This window comes from Canis lupus, chromosome 2, assembly GCF_011100685.1.
Source record: "Canis lupus familiaris isolate Mischka breed German Shepherd chromosome 2, alternate assembly UU_Cfam_GSD_1.0, whole genome shotgun sequence".
Lineage (NCBI taxonomy): Eukaryota > Metazoa > Chordata > Mammalia > Carnivora > Canidae > Canis > Canis lupus.
This window is the reverse complement of record NC_049223.1, coordinates 2,091,717-2,108,914: the sequence shown is the minus strand read 5'-3', so window position 1 is coordinate 2,108,914 and position 17,198 is coordinate 2,091,717. Positions and strand designations below refer to the sequence as shown.

The 17,198-nt window shown below is 37.5% G+C and overlaps 2 protein-coding genes across 7 annotated transcripts in view; one reads left to right on the top strand and one right to left on the bottom strand.

Moving 5' to 3' along the window:
* The window catches only part of CUL2 (cullin 2), a 166,236-nt gene that overhangs the window by 107,633 nt on the left and 41,405 nt on the right, over positions 1 to 17,198 (bottom strand). The gene's annotated exons all lie outside the window — the stretch shown is intronic.
* The window catches only part of LOC119876099 (protein SGT1 homolog), a 29,278-nt gene continuing 19,447 nt past the window's right edge, over positions 7,368 to 17,198 (top strand). Inside the window, 2 exon segments of the mRNA XM_038532054.1 lie at positions 7,368 to 7,476; positions 7,586 to 7,666. Coding sequence (XP_038387982.1) covers positions 7,368 to 7,476; positions 7,586 to 7,666 — 190 coding nt within the window.

The window sequence follows — 17,198 nt, the reverse complement described above, 5'->3', positions numbered from 1 at the left end:
TGTCTGGATCAATCAGACAGTTTTTCAATTGCAAATGGCAGAAACAAATATAAGCACAAAAAGAAATGTATTGGCTCATGTAACTGGGAAGGCCAGAGAGCTAGCTGGCATAGCTAGATTCTCTACAGTAGTACTTTTCAAACTTAAATGTCCAAACAAATGGCCCAGAGATCTCATTAAAATACAGGTTCTGTTTCATAAATGTGTTTCATAGAGCTGTTTCTAATAAGCTCCTCACTGATGTTGATACTATTGGACCATGATCACCCTTTGAGTAACAAGCTCCCCAAGAAAAAGGTCTGGAGGAGCACCTGAGTGGCTTCGTCGGTTATGGGTCTTCCTTTTGATTTTGGCTCAGATCGTGATTGGAAGGTCATGAGATCGAGGAGCCCTGTGTTGGGCTCCAGCCCTGTGTTGCTGAATATGGAGCCTGCTTGAAATTCTCCCTCTATCTCTGATTCTCCCCTCCCCACCCCTGGCTCATGCACTCACACATTGTCTCTCAAAAAAAAAAAAAAAAGAAAGAAAAGAAAAAGAAAGAGAAAGGGGCTGGAAAGTCACTAAGAATAAATCTTAGAAGTTCTCATCACAACAAAAAAGAAAAAACATTTTTGTAACTATGTATGGTGAGGGATAATAGACTTATTGAAGTGATCATTATTGTAACATACGAATATAAAAATCATTATGTTGTGCATTATATGTCAATTATACCTCAAAAAATGCAGCAAAAAAAAAAAAAAAGAAAGAAAGAAAAGAAAAGGTGCTGGGCAACCATTTCATATATGCCATGTATTGCCCTCAAGGAGTTTTCAACCCAGTCACTGTTATTGATGTATATGGATGCCATCTAAGTTGGTAAAATATAATAGACAGAATATACATTTTACATTTTTGTATCCACCACTTTTCAAATCTACACTGATTATAACATTCAAAGATCTCTTCATTTATTGGGTGCTATAAGGAAAATTTAAAAAGGGGTATCTAACCCAGTCTCAGAGATCACAGATACAGAGTTATTCAGCAATCACTCCAATTCTCCTCCCTTCACCTTCCTCTTGGCAGCCAGGGATGGCCATGTGACACATTTCTGGCCAATGAGGAGGTAGGCAAAAGTCCCAAGGGAAACATTATCTTTCCTGAATAAAAAAAAAAAAGACAAAGTCTCACAAGAAGCTTTTGTTCTTTGTCCTTTGTTTCTTATCATTTTCTTCCTGCCTGAACTTGGGCACAATGCCTTTGGATGCAGCAGCTGACTAGTGACTTTAAGGACAAAAGGCACACCCTAAGGATGGCAAAGCAAAAAGATAGAAGAATCCCCATCCTTGTCATTACCTTTAAGCAACTATACATCCCATCCCTGTATTTATTATTTTGTGACACAGATAAACCCATTACATCTTTAAATCACTGTTGATTTTCTTTTACTCCCAGCCAAATGTATTTCTAATCAATAAAAATCATTTTCTTATGGAAAAATATATAACCTGAAAGCCAAAAACTATTAACCAGGCAAAGGGAGAAGAACAATATGCTATTTGTGTTTAAATTCATATTCAATTTATTGAAATTGAAATCAACAGCAGAGTTTATCAAGAAGCCTTTAAGCTCAACTTACAAATCTTAGTTCATTTATAAATCAAGTATACTTTGCATTAAAAATTTTAAAATACCTGCCTTCACTTTTTCTTGTTATTAGTGCTCAGTTTATAATTTTGACAGATTAAACTTCTCTAATCTTTCCCAAACATATAAAAGCTTTAGTAAATAATTTCTCTTAAACTTTTTAAACTACCATCACAAATTCAATATATCAAAATTGTTCAAGTGTTTCACACAGGAACCAAAGCAATGCCAACTTTACAGCAGTTAACGGCAAATCTTCGTTAGGACATAAGTACTTTTACAAGCCTCTTCTAAACATACCAGTTTACTAAGTCAGATCCTTACGATTGCATTCTCTTAAATATGTCAAATTAAAACTATATTCCCTCAGTTTTATACATTTTAAAGTACAAAAATAACACAGACAAATTATACAATTACCATAAAACTCATTCCTAAACCAGGCAATATGGACTTAATTTACTTTTACTTTTTCTACATTTCTATGTTTATTTCTACCTCTTCCTGGGCTTGCAAAGTGACTTTTCTCAGCTGAGAACAGCAGTATTGTCAGACTTGCTAAGGTCACCCTGTCTGCGATTAAGAACTGCGTTACAGGTGCAGAGGGGGCTTACAGCCAGAGACCCTGGACTGGGACATGGGTTCAGAATGCTACTTCCAGGATGATTCTGCTTTATTTGCAGTAACACTATAGCCCTTCTTGCTGTCATCATCTACCTGCTTTGGTAACAAGGGATCCCACCCAAGTCCCTGACTTTTAGGTAGGATTTAGAGTAAGTTTAAATTTTGTATAACTTTTATGTGTCTTCTGAGTGTATCTTAAGTTTCAAACTTACCCATTTTCTTATTTCAGTTTGATATACAATTTCACATGACATGATTAAGATAGATTAGATTAACATTCTTATCTGAATTACAATCAGTATTTGCATTGTTGGATTTATGGTTGTTTTTTTTTTTTTAAGATTTATTTATTTATTCATTCAGAGAGAGGGAAGAGAGAGGCAGAGACACAGGCAGAGGGAGAAGCAGGCTCCATGCAGGAAGCCCGATGTGGGACTCGATCCCGGGTCTCCAGGATCACATCCCAGGCTGCAGGCGGCACTAAACCGCTGCACCACCGGGGCTGCCCTGTTGGATTTATGTTTGAAGAGACATTGTGGCTTCTTTATATGTTCCTTAAAGAGCTCATCAACCATCATTTTAAGCTATTTTATTGATACTCTCTTATTAATAAGCTACTCATTTGTTCTTCAATTTTAAGTTTGGACTTTTAAGGTAAAAATTAACATTATAATTTGTATTATTCATCTATGATAAGCACTAAGCAGCAAAACGAACACTAATATAATACTAAACAATAAAACAAGGTGAATGACAAGATTTAATGTTAATATATGCTAACACAGCCATTTTCTTTGTGTGGGAATTTACAACTATCCTTTTGGTACATTGGTTTTTTTTGGGGGGGAGGGCAAGGGTTTGAAGAGGATTTATCTACTTAAATTAATTAATTAATTTTTCTAGCTTTATTGACACTGTGAGTTTAAGGTATACAATGTAATGACTTGCTACATGGAAATATTGTAAAGTGTTTCCCACAATAAGGTTATTAACACATATTTACTTAACATAATAATTGATGTGGGAAACAAAGGCAAAAGGAAATATAAATATTAAATGTCTTTATAATCTGCAGCCCTTTGACAAATACTTGAGATAGGCAGATTATAACACTACCAGGATACTGAGTCTTCTTTAACATATGAAAGTCCTTTTGGAACTTCCTTTACCTTGACTTCTCCCAACCCCAAGGTAAATAATCAATTGCTCCTCACAACCCTGGGGCAGCAGGTGGCAGGAGGCAGCAGTGGCAGCCGCTCTTTGTGCTCACAGGTCCTGTCCCTATGCTTTAATAAAATCCACCATTTTGCACCAAAGACGTCTCAAGAATTCTTTCTCAGCCATCAGCTCTGGATCCCACCAACATCACCATTTCCAAAAACTACATTAGTTATCATTTTGTTTTTGTTGTTATTATAACGAGAACATTAAAACTCTACTCTCATTGCAATTTCCAAGTACACAACACAGTATTTTTAACTATAGTTACCAGGCCCTACAATACATCCCCAGAACTCACTCATCTTACACCTGGAAGTTTGTCCCTTTTGACCAACATCTCCCCATTTCCCCAATACTCAACCACTGGCACCATTCTACTCTGTTTCTAGTAGTTCAGTGTTCCTAGATTTTACATATAACTAAGATTACACAATATTTGTCTTTAAGGTTATTTCACCTAGCATAATACCCTCAAGGTCCAACCATATTGCCATAATGGGAGGATTTCCTTCCTTCTTGTGGCTGAATAATATTATGTTGTATATATGTACCAAAAAATATTCATCTTTTCATCCATTGGTGCCAGGATTTTTTCTCTTCTCTGAGAATAGCCATTTTAACAGGTGTGACGTGATATTTCATGGTGGTTTTGATTTTCACTTCTCTAATGATTAGTGATATCAAGCACATTTTCATGTATTTATTAGCTATTCTGATCGTCTTCTTTGGGGAAAAAAATGCTTATTCAAGTACTCTGCCCATTTTGTAATTGGATTTTTTCTTTTTTTTTTTTTTTGCTATTGAGTTGGAGGTTTTTTTTTTTTTAAAGATTTTATTTATTTATTCATGAGAGACACACAGAGAGAGAGGCAGAGACACAGGCAGAAGGAGAAGCAGGCTCCCTGCAGGAAGCCCGATGTGGACCCGATTCCGGGGCTCCAAGAGCCAAAAGCAGACTTTAACCACTGAGCCACCCAGGAGTCCTAAGTTATAGAGGTTCTTTATACATTTTGAATATTAACCCCTTATTATATTTTTTAACCCCTTATTATATAAGTGATCTGCAAATATTTTATCCTGTTCCATAGGATGCCTTTCACTTTGTTTATTGTCTTTTTTGTGATGCAGAAGCTTTTTAGTTTGGTGGAGTCCTATTTGTTCTGTTTTGCTTTTGTTGCTTGTGCTTTTGGTATCATCTACAAAAAAAAAAATCATTGCCAAAATTGATGTTAGGAGCTTATTCATTTATGTTTTCTTCTAGAAGTTTATGGTTTCCAGTTTCAAATTAAGTCCTTTTTTTTTCCTTCAAATTAAGTCCTTAATCCTTTTTGAATTGTTTGTGAGTGCTATAAGACAGAGGTCCACTTAAATTCTTTTGCATGTGGCTATCCAATTTTCCCAGCATCATTTATTAAAGAAACTATCCTTTCCCCACTGTATTCTTGGTTCTCTTATCAAATATTAATTGATTATGTATGCATGGGTTTATTTCTTGGCTCTTGATTCTGTTCCATTGTCTCTCTACCTGTTTCTATGCAAGGCCTATGCTATTTTGATTATTACAGTTTTGTAATGTAGTTTGGAATCAGGAAATGTGATGCCTCCAACTTTGTACTTTCTCAAGACTGCTTTAGTTATACATGGTCTTCTGTGATTCTTCATAGATTTTAGGATTATTTTTTCTATTATTGTAAAAAAAAAAAAGCTCATTGGAATTTTGACAGGTACTTTGAATTTGTAGATGGCTTTGAAAAGTATGGACATTTTATGTCCACAATAGCCAAACTAGGAAGGAAGGAGCCTCGGTGTCCATCGAAAGATGAATGGATAAAGAAGATGTGGTCTATGTATACAATGGAATATTACTCAGCCATTAGAAACGACAAATACCCACCATTTGCTTCTATGTGGATGGAACTGGAGGGTATTATGCTGAGTGAAATAAGTCAATCGGAAAAGGACAAGCATTATATGGTCTCATTCATTTGGGAAATATAAATAATAGTGAAAGGGAATATAAGGGAAGGGAGAAGAAATGTGTGGGAAATGTCAGAAAGGGAGACAGAACAGAAAGACTCCTAACTCTGGGAAACGAACTAGGGGTGGTGGAAGGAGAGGAGGGCTGGGGGTTGGGGTGACTGGGTGATGGGCACTGAGGGGGGCACTTGGCGGGACGAGCACTAGGTGTTATGCTATATGTTGGCAAATTGAACTCCAATAAAAAAAATTAAAAAAAAAAAGAAAGAAAAGTATGGACATTTTAAATTAATAACATTAGCTCTTCTGATTGACGAACAGGGAACACTTTTCTGTTAATGTGTCTTCAATGTGTTTCAGGAATGTCTTATAAAGTGTATAGATCTTTCCTTCCTTGATTTATCATTCCCAAGTATTTGGTACTTTTTGATGCTATTGTAAAAGAGATGTGTTTTTTTCTTTTTCAGATAATTCATTATTAATATAAAATGCGACTGGGGCACCTGGGTGGCTCAGGAAGTTGAGCGTCTGACTCTTGGTTCCTGCTCAGGTCCTGATCTCGGGGTTGTAGGATTGGCCTGGTCCAGGTCCACATTCAGCAGGGAGTCTGCCATAGATTCTTTCCCTCTGCCTCTCTTCCTAGTCATGCTCTCTCTCATATAAATAAATCTTTAAAAAAAATGCAACTGATTTTTGCATGTTGATTTTGGTTTGTTTTTAAAGATTTTATTTATTTATTTATTTATTTATTTATTTATTTATTTATTTATGAGAGACATAGAGAGAGAGAGAGAGGCAGAGACACAGGCAGAGGGAGAAGCAGGCTCCATGCAGATAACCCGACGTGGGACTCAATCCTGGGGCTCCAGGATCAGGCCCTGGGCCGAAGTCAGCGCTAAACCGCTGAGCCACCTGGACTGCCCTGCATGTTGATTTTGTATCCTGAAACCTTACTGAGTTCATTTATTAGTTCTAGCAGTTTTTGGTGTAGTTGCTTCAGGATTTTATATACATAAACATATATACACATATATATCACATTGTCAGTTAATAGAGACAATTTTACTGCTTCCTTCCTAATTTGAATGCCCTTTTTTCCTTCTTGTCTAATTGCTCTGGTCAGGACTTCTAGTACTATGTTGTAAAGGTGAGAGTGAGAGTGTCTTGTCTCTGATCCTTCAAGAGAAAGCTTCCAATCTTTCACCATTGAGTATGATACAGCTGTGGCTTTGTGATATATGGCACTAAGTTGAAGTACATTCCTTCTATTCCCAATTTGTTGAGAGTTTATCATAATGCATGTTGAATGTTGTCAATTGCTTTTTCTGCATCTACTGAGATGGTCTTGTGATTTTGTCTATTAATGTGGTGTCTCACAATTATTGATTTGTATATGTGGAACCATTTTTGCTCCTCAGAATAAATCCCGTTTGATTATGGTGTATGATCCTTTTAATGTACTATTGAATTCAGCTTGCTAGTATTTTGTTAAGGATTTTTGCCTCTATATTTATCTGGGAAGTTAGCCTGTAATTTCTTTTTCTTGCAGTGTCCTTGTCGGGCTGGCCTCATAAAATGAGATTGAAAGTGTTCCCTTCTCTTCAATTTTTTTGGAAAGAGTTTGAGAAGAACTGATACTAATTCCTCATTGAATGTTTGGTATAATTCACCCACAAGTCATCTGGTCCTGGGATTTTCTTTTTTGGGAGGATATTGATCACTGAATTAATCTTATTTGTTATTGGTCTGTTCTGATTTTCTCTTTTTTTATGATTCAGCCTTGGTAGCTGTAGGTGTCCATGGAGTGGCAAGAGCCAGTTGCAGATACAAATGTAGTTGGTAGGAGCTGAGGCAAGCCACAAGGGCTGGGGCCAACTGTGGGTGCTCTTGTAGCTGTAGGGGTGCTGGCTGTCAACATGTGCTCCCATGGCTGCCAGATCTTACCACAGATGCACGGCAAAGGAGGCCAGTGTTGGGAGTCAGGCTGGATTCATACGGGTATACAACTGGAAGGGCTGGCTAGCAGTAGGTGAGCCTCATTGTACAGGCCAGTGGCAGGAGACAGTACCCACAAGAAGCTGTGGGGGCCCTGGCTGTGGGCATGCACTCCTGTGTCTCCACAGTCTCTCCGCAGGTGTGACAGTGGCAGTGAAGGCCAGCAAAGTGAGTCCAAGTAGGAGCATGCAGGTATGCAGCAGAGGTGGGACAGCTGTAGGTGAGTCCATTAGTGCCAGCCCGTAATAGGAGATAGAATTGAATCCAGACTCACAAACAGCTGTGAGGATCTTGGCTGCCAGCATGCACTTCCTTGGCTGTAGGATCTTACCATGTGCTTGCACACATCAGTGGAGACCAGTGACAGGCATCGGGCCACTGGTGTGCAGTTTATACCTGGAGGGGCTATTCTCATGTGCACACACATTGGTGGGGGGCAGCTGTGGGGGTCTTGGCTGGATTCCTGCATTTGTCAGCTATAGAGGCCTGCACTACAGCAGGCACAGGGTAGGGGGTGGTGTGGGGGTGGGGAGAATGCTTAGGGAGCCAGGGGAAACTCAGGTATCTGGCATCTGGGAATGGGAAAATACCTGTGTGGGGGTGAGGGTGGGGGAGTGGGGATGGAAAAATCTGTAGGAGGTCTGTGGCAACCGTGCTGGTCACTGGTATCTTCAGTGGTGAACCCACTAGAATACCCTGTAGTACTGGTCACTAGGGACTAAGGTCAATCCCACCGAGAGCCTGTTTTGAGTCCTTGTTCCCAGTCATCTCTATACATCTCAGCTTCACCTGTCTCTGCTGGGGTGAAACCAAAGCAGGTCTTTCATGGGTGGTGGGATGGCGGGGTGGGGGGGTGCAGTTTTGGAAGGTTGGGGAAACTGGTTGCTCATCTACTCTCCTTTTCCTAGTGAAGGGGACTATTTCTAGCTTGGGAGTTCCCACTCGGCACTGAGTCATGCCCACTTGGAAAGTGGAATGATGCAGGAAAGATTAAGCTGTTTTTCTTCCTTTTTTGTGCAGTAATTCTCCAGTTCTCTATTCCACAGTGTTTTTAAATGGACTCCATATCTCTCCCAGAGCCATTCTTGGTCATGGATAGCTGTTTTATTGTTGATCTTTAGAGGGTGACAGACTCAAAAGTCTCCTACACTGCCATTTTGGTCTTATACTTTGTTCTTAATGCCTTTCCTTTATTTTTTAAAAAGATTTTATTTATTCATGGTAAGCAATAGTGCATGTATTTTATTTATTCATGAGAGACACAGAAAGAGAGAGGCAGAGACATAGACAGAGAGAGAAGCAGGCTCCCTGGAGGGAGCCCAATGCAGGACTTGATTTCAGGACCCGGGATCATGCCCTGAGCCAGCAAGGTGTCCCAATACTTCTCCTTTAGAGTATCTTTATGCATTCATAGCTTTTTATATATTGAAATTATTCCAATAAAGTATAATTATCATTCTTTGAATGCTCAAGTTATCAAAGTTTGGCCAGAGAGATCTTAGCTGTTCCTATGTCTGTTCATTGATACTGCAGAATTTTGATTCTGGCAATAAGATGTTCTTTGCCCATTTAAAAGTTCCCTGCATGGAGATAAGAAATCAGAAAACTTTATAAGGAATACTGGTTCCCTATAGTAGTGAATAGTATTAGGGACTAAAATTTGAGTATTAGGGATAGATTATTTTAGTCAAACACTGTGGAATACAGGATAACAGCACTGCAAAGGCAGTTCAGTGACAAAACTAGAAACAGTATTTCCCACATGAGAAATACTATGCAGCTGTTAAAAACAATAAGGTGAAAGACTCTTAATGAAGCCATATTCTTGGGAACTAATAGACCCTCCTTCCCCTGCACTTCCAACCCCAGCCTATTTTCTGCCCCCATGCCAAATAGTTCCTGGAATCAAAAGCAGCTGGGTGAGGTGTTAGTCTTTATTGGGAGTGATGACTCATGTGAGGCACTCAGAACTCCCTGGCGAATACCAATATTAGTATGCTAAAAAGAACTACTATTTCAGTAGACTTTTTATCCTGTCTCAGAGGCTAGAAGAACACAGAGGGAATGGGGAAGAGAGAAGCTTCTATCCTAGCAAGGAACTACTAGCTTGCCTGTGCACTGCCACAGGCTAAACATTTTTTCATCTTTTACCTCCTATAGCTTCTGCTCATTAATATACCTAGATAAGCAGACCTAAAGCTCAATGATAAAATATGGAAAAAGAATGGTCATACTATAGCTCCCAGAGGGGGAAAGGCCAGGCAGCATAAGGAATTTTTAATAATGATTAAACCAAAATGCTAGAAAAGACAGATAAAAATCTGAAGATAAAAAAAAATGGACAAACAATAAAAATACTTAAAAGGATTCAAGTACAACACTTAAAAATAATTTTCCAATTAAAAAGTTCAGAAGACCAGGGGTGCCTGGGTGGCTCAGTTGGTTAAAGTCAGACTCTTGATTTTGGCTCAGGTCTTGGTCTCAGGGTTGTGGGATTGAGCTCCATGCCAGGCTCCATGCTAGGTGTGGAATCTGCTTGTTTTTCTCCCTCTGTTCCTCCCCCTGCTCACATGCTCTCCCTTTCTTTCTCTCAAATACATAAATAAATAAACTTTTTATTTTTTTTAAGATTTTATTTATTTATTCATGAGAGACACAGAGAGGGAGAGAGAGGCAGAGACACAGGCAGAGGGAGAAGCAGGCTCCATGCAGGGAGCCTGACGTGGAACTCCATCCCGGGTCTCCAGGATCAGCCCTGGGCTAAAAGTGGCACTAAACCGCTGAGCTACCCAGGCAGCCCTAAATAAATTCTTTTTAAAAGTTCAGCAGACCATTTTAATAATGGTGCTGGAGCAACTGGACATCTACAGCGCCCCCCCCCCAAAAAAAGAATCTCAATATAAGTCTCATATCTTATATAAAAAACACAAAAATTAATAACGGACTTAAAACTATGGAACTTTTAGAAAGACATAAAGGATATAGTCTTCAAGATCTAGTTCTAATCAAAGAAGACTTTGACCATGAAAACATGACCTGTGAAAAGAAAAAATTGATAAATGGGTTTCATCAAAATTAAAAACTTATTCTGCATAAGATTCTGTGAAGAGGGGGATCCCTGGGTGGCACAGCAGTTTAGCGCCTCCCTTTGGCCCAGGGCGCGATCCTGGAGACCCGGGATCAAGTCCCACGTCGGGCTCCCGGTGCATGGAGCCTGCTTCTCCCTCTGCCTGTGTCTCTGCCTCTGTCTCTCTCTCACTGTGTGCCTATCATGAATAAATAAAATTTAAAAAAAAAAATTAAAAAAAAAAAAAGATTGTGTGAAGAGGATGAAAAAAAAAGATTCTGTGAAGAGGATGAAAAGACAAGTAGGATCTTGCATACTATATATCTGACAAGGGTTTTGGTATGGTCTGAATGTTTGTGTCCTCCCAAAATTCATATGTTGAAATTCTAACCCCAAGAAGATGGTATTAGTAGTAGGTGGGGTCATTGGGAGGTGATAAAGACATGAAGTTTCCACCTTCATGACTGGGATTAGTTCCTTGTCAAAAGGCTCTATGGAGGCACCAAGCCCCTTTCACCACGGGAGGATACAATGAGAAATCTGCAACACAAAAGAGGGCCTTCATCTAGATATGCTGGCATCCTGATCTCAGACTTCCAGCCTCCAGAACTGTGAGAGATAAATTTCTCTTATTTATAAGATACCCAGTCTGTGGTACTTCCTTATTGCAGCCTGAATGAACTAAGACAGCACTCATGTCTGGAATACATAAAGAATTCTCAAAACTGAATAGTAGAAAACCAAAAATTCTCAATAGAAAGTAGGCAAAAATATGAAGAAGCATTTCATTGAAGAGGATATACAAATGAAAAATAAAACATGAAGAGTTGTTAAACCTCATTAGCTCTTAGCAAAGTGCAAATTAAAACCACAATGTGCTATCACTATACATCTTTTAGAATTACTAAAATAAAAAATAATGATAATACCAACTGCTAGTGAGAATGCAGAAAAATGATCAATTTTCAAACATCATTGGTTGGAATAAAAAGTGGAATCACTTTTATATCCAATAAATATTTTGGAGGTTTCTTTGAAAACTGAACATACAATGACTCTACAACCTAGCAGTTTCACTTTTGGGCATTTATCTTAGAGAAATAAAGAGTTGAATTCACACAAGAAACCATATATAAATGTTCAAAGAAGCTTTACCTATGGGGCTCCTGGGTGGCTCAGTCAGTTAAGCCTTCACCTTTGGCTCAGGTCATGATCTCAGGGTCCTGGGATCAGGCCCTCGGTCAGACTCCCTATTCAGTAAAGAGCCTGCTTGTCCTTCTTTCTCTGCCTCTCCCCCCAACTCATGCTCGATTGCTCTCTCTCTCTCTCTCTCTCTCTCTCACTCTATCTCAAATAAATTATTTTATTTATTTTTTTAAAGATTTTATCTTTAAAAAATCTTTTAACAAAATAAAAAGAAAAATAAGCTTTATCTGTAATAGCCAAAACCTGTAAATACCCAGATGTCCTTCAGTGGGTGACTGGATTACATGACTTGAAAAACAGAATGAAAAGAAAAATATGAGGAGCAGAGGGCAGAGGGAAGAAATGGATATGGGGGAATGAATATACTCTATGGACCTCATTTTTTGGGGGTAAAAGAGTGTCCTTGATGGGTGAAATAGTGCATATAATTGGCTAAAATAATGGATAAAATAAAGACCAAATTATACAATGATAAAAGGTACAACTTTATATATATAATATTTATATTATACATAGAGTACAAATAATAGACAAGGAGAGATAAATATAAATAACAATGCATACACAACTTCTAGATTTGGACATATCTATTGAATAAAGATAAGTAGCTGCAAAATTAAACAATTTAAAAAGGCTTATGTGATAAAATAACACTTCAGATGTATCTATACAAATAGTCAGGACAAAACTAATAAAATTGGCCTTACTTTGTGTTAAACAATAATTTTTCTTTCAAGATTATTTTGATCACAAGATGAGAGATTACAGGGAAAAATTTTGTTTCAAAGGAAAACCAGGTATTACTTATAGCACATCTTTCCTGTTTATCCCCCTTTGGGGGGGCTTCTGCTTTTCATTGTCTTTGAATATTTTATACTCTCCAATTTGTAAATAACTGAAATACACCATAGACCTGCAATTGATTTCACTTTTTCATCTCTCTTAGATCAGTAGAAAAAAAAATTTCACAAGTCTCAATAAATGCAAAAAGGTTGAAACCATATCATGCATCTTTTCCAACCACAAGAAAAAAATCTAGAAAGACCACGAACACATGGAGGTTAAATAGCATGTTACTAGATAATAAATGGGTCAACCAAGAAATCAATGAGGAAATTTAAAAAAATACATAGAGAGAAATAAAAACAAAAACATAATGGTCAAAAATCTTTGGGATGCAGCAAAAGCCATTCTAGTAGGGAAGATTATAGTTATACAGGCAAACCTCAAGTAGCAAGAAAAATCTCCAATAAACAACCTGACCCATAATGAAAGGAACTATAGAAAGAAGAACAGACAAAACCCAAAACCAGTAGAAGGAAGAAAATAAAGATTAGAGCAGAAATAAATGAACTAGAAAAAGCAATAGAACAAATCAATGAAATCAGGAGCTGGTTCTATGAAAAGATTGACAAAATTGCTAAAACTTTAGAAAGACTCATCCAAACAAAAACAAAAGAAACAAACACAATAAACAAAAGGAGGAAAGAAAAGAAAGGATTCAAATAAAAAGTGAAAGAAGAGAAATAATCACCAACACCACAGAAATACAAAGGATTATAGAGAATATCATGAAAAATTACATGGCAACAAATTGGACAACCTAGAAAAAAATGATAAATTCCTAGAAATATATAACTTTCCAAAACTGGGAAGAAATAGGAAGAGAAAATCTGAACAGACCAAGTAATAGCAATGAATTAGAATTAGTAATCTAAAATGCCCATACTACCCAAAAACAGATTTAATGCAACCCTTATAAAAACACCAATAGCATTTTTCACAGAGCTAGACAAAAGATCCCAAAATTTGTATGGAGTCACAAAACAAAACAAAACAAAACAAACCTTGAATAGCCAAAGCAAACTTGAGAAAGAACAAAGCTGGAGGCATCACAATCCCAGATTTCAAGATATACTACAAAGTTATAGTAATCAAAACAGTATGGTACTGGCACAAAAACAGACACACAGATCAATAGAACAGAGCAAAGAGCCCAGAAGTGAACCCACACTCACATGATCAATTAATCTACAACAAAGGAGGCAAGAATATACAATAGGGAAAAGAGAATCTCTTTAATGAATGGTTTTGGGAAAATCATACAGCTACCTGCAAAAAATGAAACTGGACCACATTCTTTTTTTTTTTTTTTTTTTATGATAGTCACAGAGAGAGAGAGAGAGAGAGGCAGAGACACAGGCAGAGGGAGAAGCAGGCTCCATGCCGGGAGCCCGACATGGGATTCGATCCCGGGTGTCCAGGATCAGGCCCTGGGCCAAAGGCAGGCGCCAAACCGCTGCGCCACCCAGGGATCCCACTGGACCACATTCTTATAGCAAACATAAAACAAACTCAAAATGGATTAAGAAATTAAATGTAACATCTGAAACCACTAAACCCCTAAAAGAAAATATAGGCTTCCCTGAACATCAGTATTAGCAATATGTTTTTGGTTCTGTCTCCTTAGGCAAGGGCAACAAAAGCAAAAATAAACACTTGGGGTTATAGCAAACTAAGCAGCTTTTGCACAGCAAAGTGAATCATTAAAAGATGAAATGGCAACCTACCAAATGCAAGAAGATATTTGCAAATAATATATCTGATAAGAGGTTACTATCCAAAATATATAAATAATTCATATAACTCAACACCAAAAAATCCCAAACAATTCAGTTTTAAAAAACGAGCAGATGACCTAAATAGGTATTCTGCCAAAGAAAACTTATAGATGGCCAACAGACACAGGAATAGGTGCTAAACAACATTAATCATCAGGGAAGTACAAATCACAACCACAATGAAATATCATCTCACACAAGTCAGAATGGCTAGTATCAAAAAGCCATAAAATAGTAAATGTTGGTAAGGATTTAGAGGAGGGAAATCCTCATGTACAGTTGGTGGGAATGTAAATTGGTGCCACCACTATGGAACACAGTGTGGAGATTCCTCAAAATCTCAAAAAATAGATTTATCATATGATCCAGCAATGGGATTTATGCAATGAAAACAAAAACACTTATTCTAAAAATATATGCACCCTATGTTCATTGCAACAGTATTTACAGTAACTAAGACATGGAAGCAACATAAATGTTCATCAATAGATGAATCAATAAAGAAGATGTGATATACATACATACATACACACACACACACACACACACACACACACACGGAATGCAATATTACTCTGCCATAAAAAAGAATGAAATCTTGCCATTTGCAACAACATGGATGTATCCAGAGTGCATTATGCTAAGTGAAATAACATAGACAAAGGAAGGCAAATATCATATTACTTCACTTGTGGAATCTAACAAACAAAACAGAAACAGTCCCATGGACAATGAACAAACTGGTTGTCAGAGAGGAGCTGGGTGGAGGGATGGGTGAAATGGGTGAGGGGGATTAACAGGTACAACCTGACGGTCATAAAAGAAATAAGTCACAGGGTTGTAAAGTACAGCATGAGGAATTTGATCAGTAATATTACAATAACTTTGTATAATGGCAAATAGTAAGTATAGTCATCATGATGATCATTTCATCATGTAAATAAATATCAAATCACTATGTTATATACCTGAAACTAATGTAGTATATGCCAACCATACTTCAATTTTAAAAAATAAACAAAATAAAAAATAAAGAAACTGAAGAACATACAAGTAAATGGAAAGATATTCTGTGTTCATGGATTGAAAGAATTAATAATTATTGGTAAATGTCCATTCTACCCAAAGCAATCTATAGATTCAACACAAGTTCCTATCAAATTCTAATGGCATTAAAGCCAAATGCCAAAGAAATCTTGAGAAAGAACAAAGTAGAAGACATCATACTTCCTGATTTCGAAGTATTTTATAAAGGTGTGGTAATCGGGGATCCCTGGGTGGCGCAGCGGTTTAGCGCCTGCCTTTGGCCCAGGGCGCGATCCTGGAGACCCAGGATCGAATCCCACGTCGGGCTCCCGGTGCATGGAGCCTGCTTCTCCCTCTGCCTATGTCTCTGCCTCTCTCTCTCTCTCTCTCTCTCTCTCTCTCTGTGTGACTATCATAAATAAATAAAAAATAAAATAAAAAAAAAAAGGTGTGGTAATCAAAATAGTATGGTACTGATGTAAAAACACACAAAGATCGGTGGAACAGTATAGATAGCCCATGCATATATGGCCAATTGATCTTTGACAAGGATACCAAGAATACAAAATGAGGAAAGGATTGTCTTTTAAATAAATAGTGCTGAGAAAACTGGATATTCACATGCAAAAGTATGAAACTGGATCACAAAAATCTACTCAAAATGGATTAAAGACTTAAACTATAAAAGTTTTAGAGTAGTTGGGGGGAAAATCATTGCAATGGTCTTGACAATGATTTTTTTGGATATGACACCAAAAGCACATGCAGGAAAAGCAAAAATAAACAAGTGAGAATACATTAAACTAAAAATCTTCTGCAAATAAAGCAATCAACTAAATGAAAAAGCAGCTATAAAATGTGAGAAAATATTTGCAAACCATATATCAGATAAAGGGTTAATAACCAAAATATATACAGAACATGTACAACTCAGTAGTCAAAAAAAAAAAAAAAAAATCCAATTAAATGATCAGAGGAGGGACGCCTGGGTGGCTCAGCAGTTTAGCTCCTGCCTTAGGCCCAGGGCATGATCCTGGAGTCCGGGGATGGAGTCCCACATCAGGCTCCCTGCATGGAGCCTGCTTCTCCCTCTGCCTGTGTCTGCCTCTCTCTCTCTCTCTCTCTCTCTCTCTCTCTCTCTCTGTGTGTCTCTCATGAATAAATAAATAAAATCTTAAAAAAGAAAAAAAGGTCAGAGGACTTGAATAGCCATTTTTCCAAAGAAGATATACAAATGGCCAACAAGTACATGAAAAGGTCTCATCACTAATCATCAGGGAATAGAAAATTGAAACTACATTGAGATATCACCTCACACCTGTTAGGATGTGCATGACCAAAAATCAGAAAATAACAAGCATTGGTGAGGATGTGGAGGAAAGGAACTACCTGTACACCTTTGGTGGGAATGCAAATTGGAGTAGCCACTAAGGAAAACAGTATGGACACACCACCAAAAATAAACAATTGAGCTACCGCATGATATAGAAATTCCACTTCTGGATATTTATCCAAATGAATTGAAATCAGGATTTTTTTTTTTTTTTTTTGAAATCAGGATTTTGAAGAGAAACTTGCACTCCCACATTTACTACCACATTACTCATAATAGGCAAGGTATGGAAACAATTTAAATGTTCATTAATGGATGAATGGGTAAAGAAAATGTTTTATATACATACAATGGAATATTATTCAGACTCTAAAAAGAAAGAAATCTTGCCATATGTGACAATGTGATAGATTTGGAGGACAGTATGTTAAGTGAAAGAAGTCAGAGAATGACAAGATCTCACTTCTAGTATGTGGAATCTAAAATAGTCAAACTCATA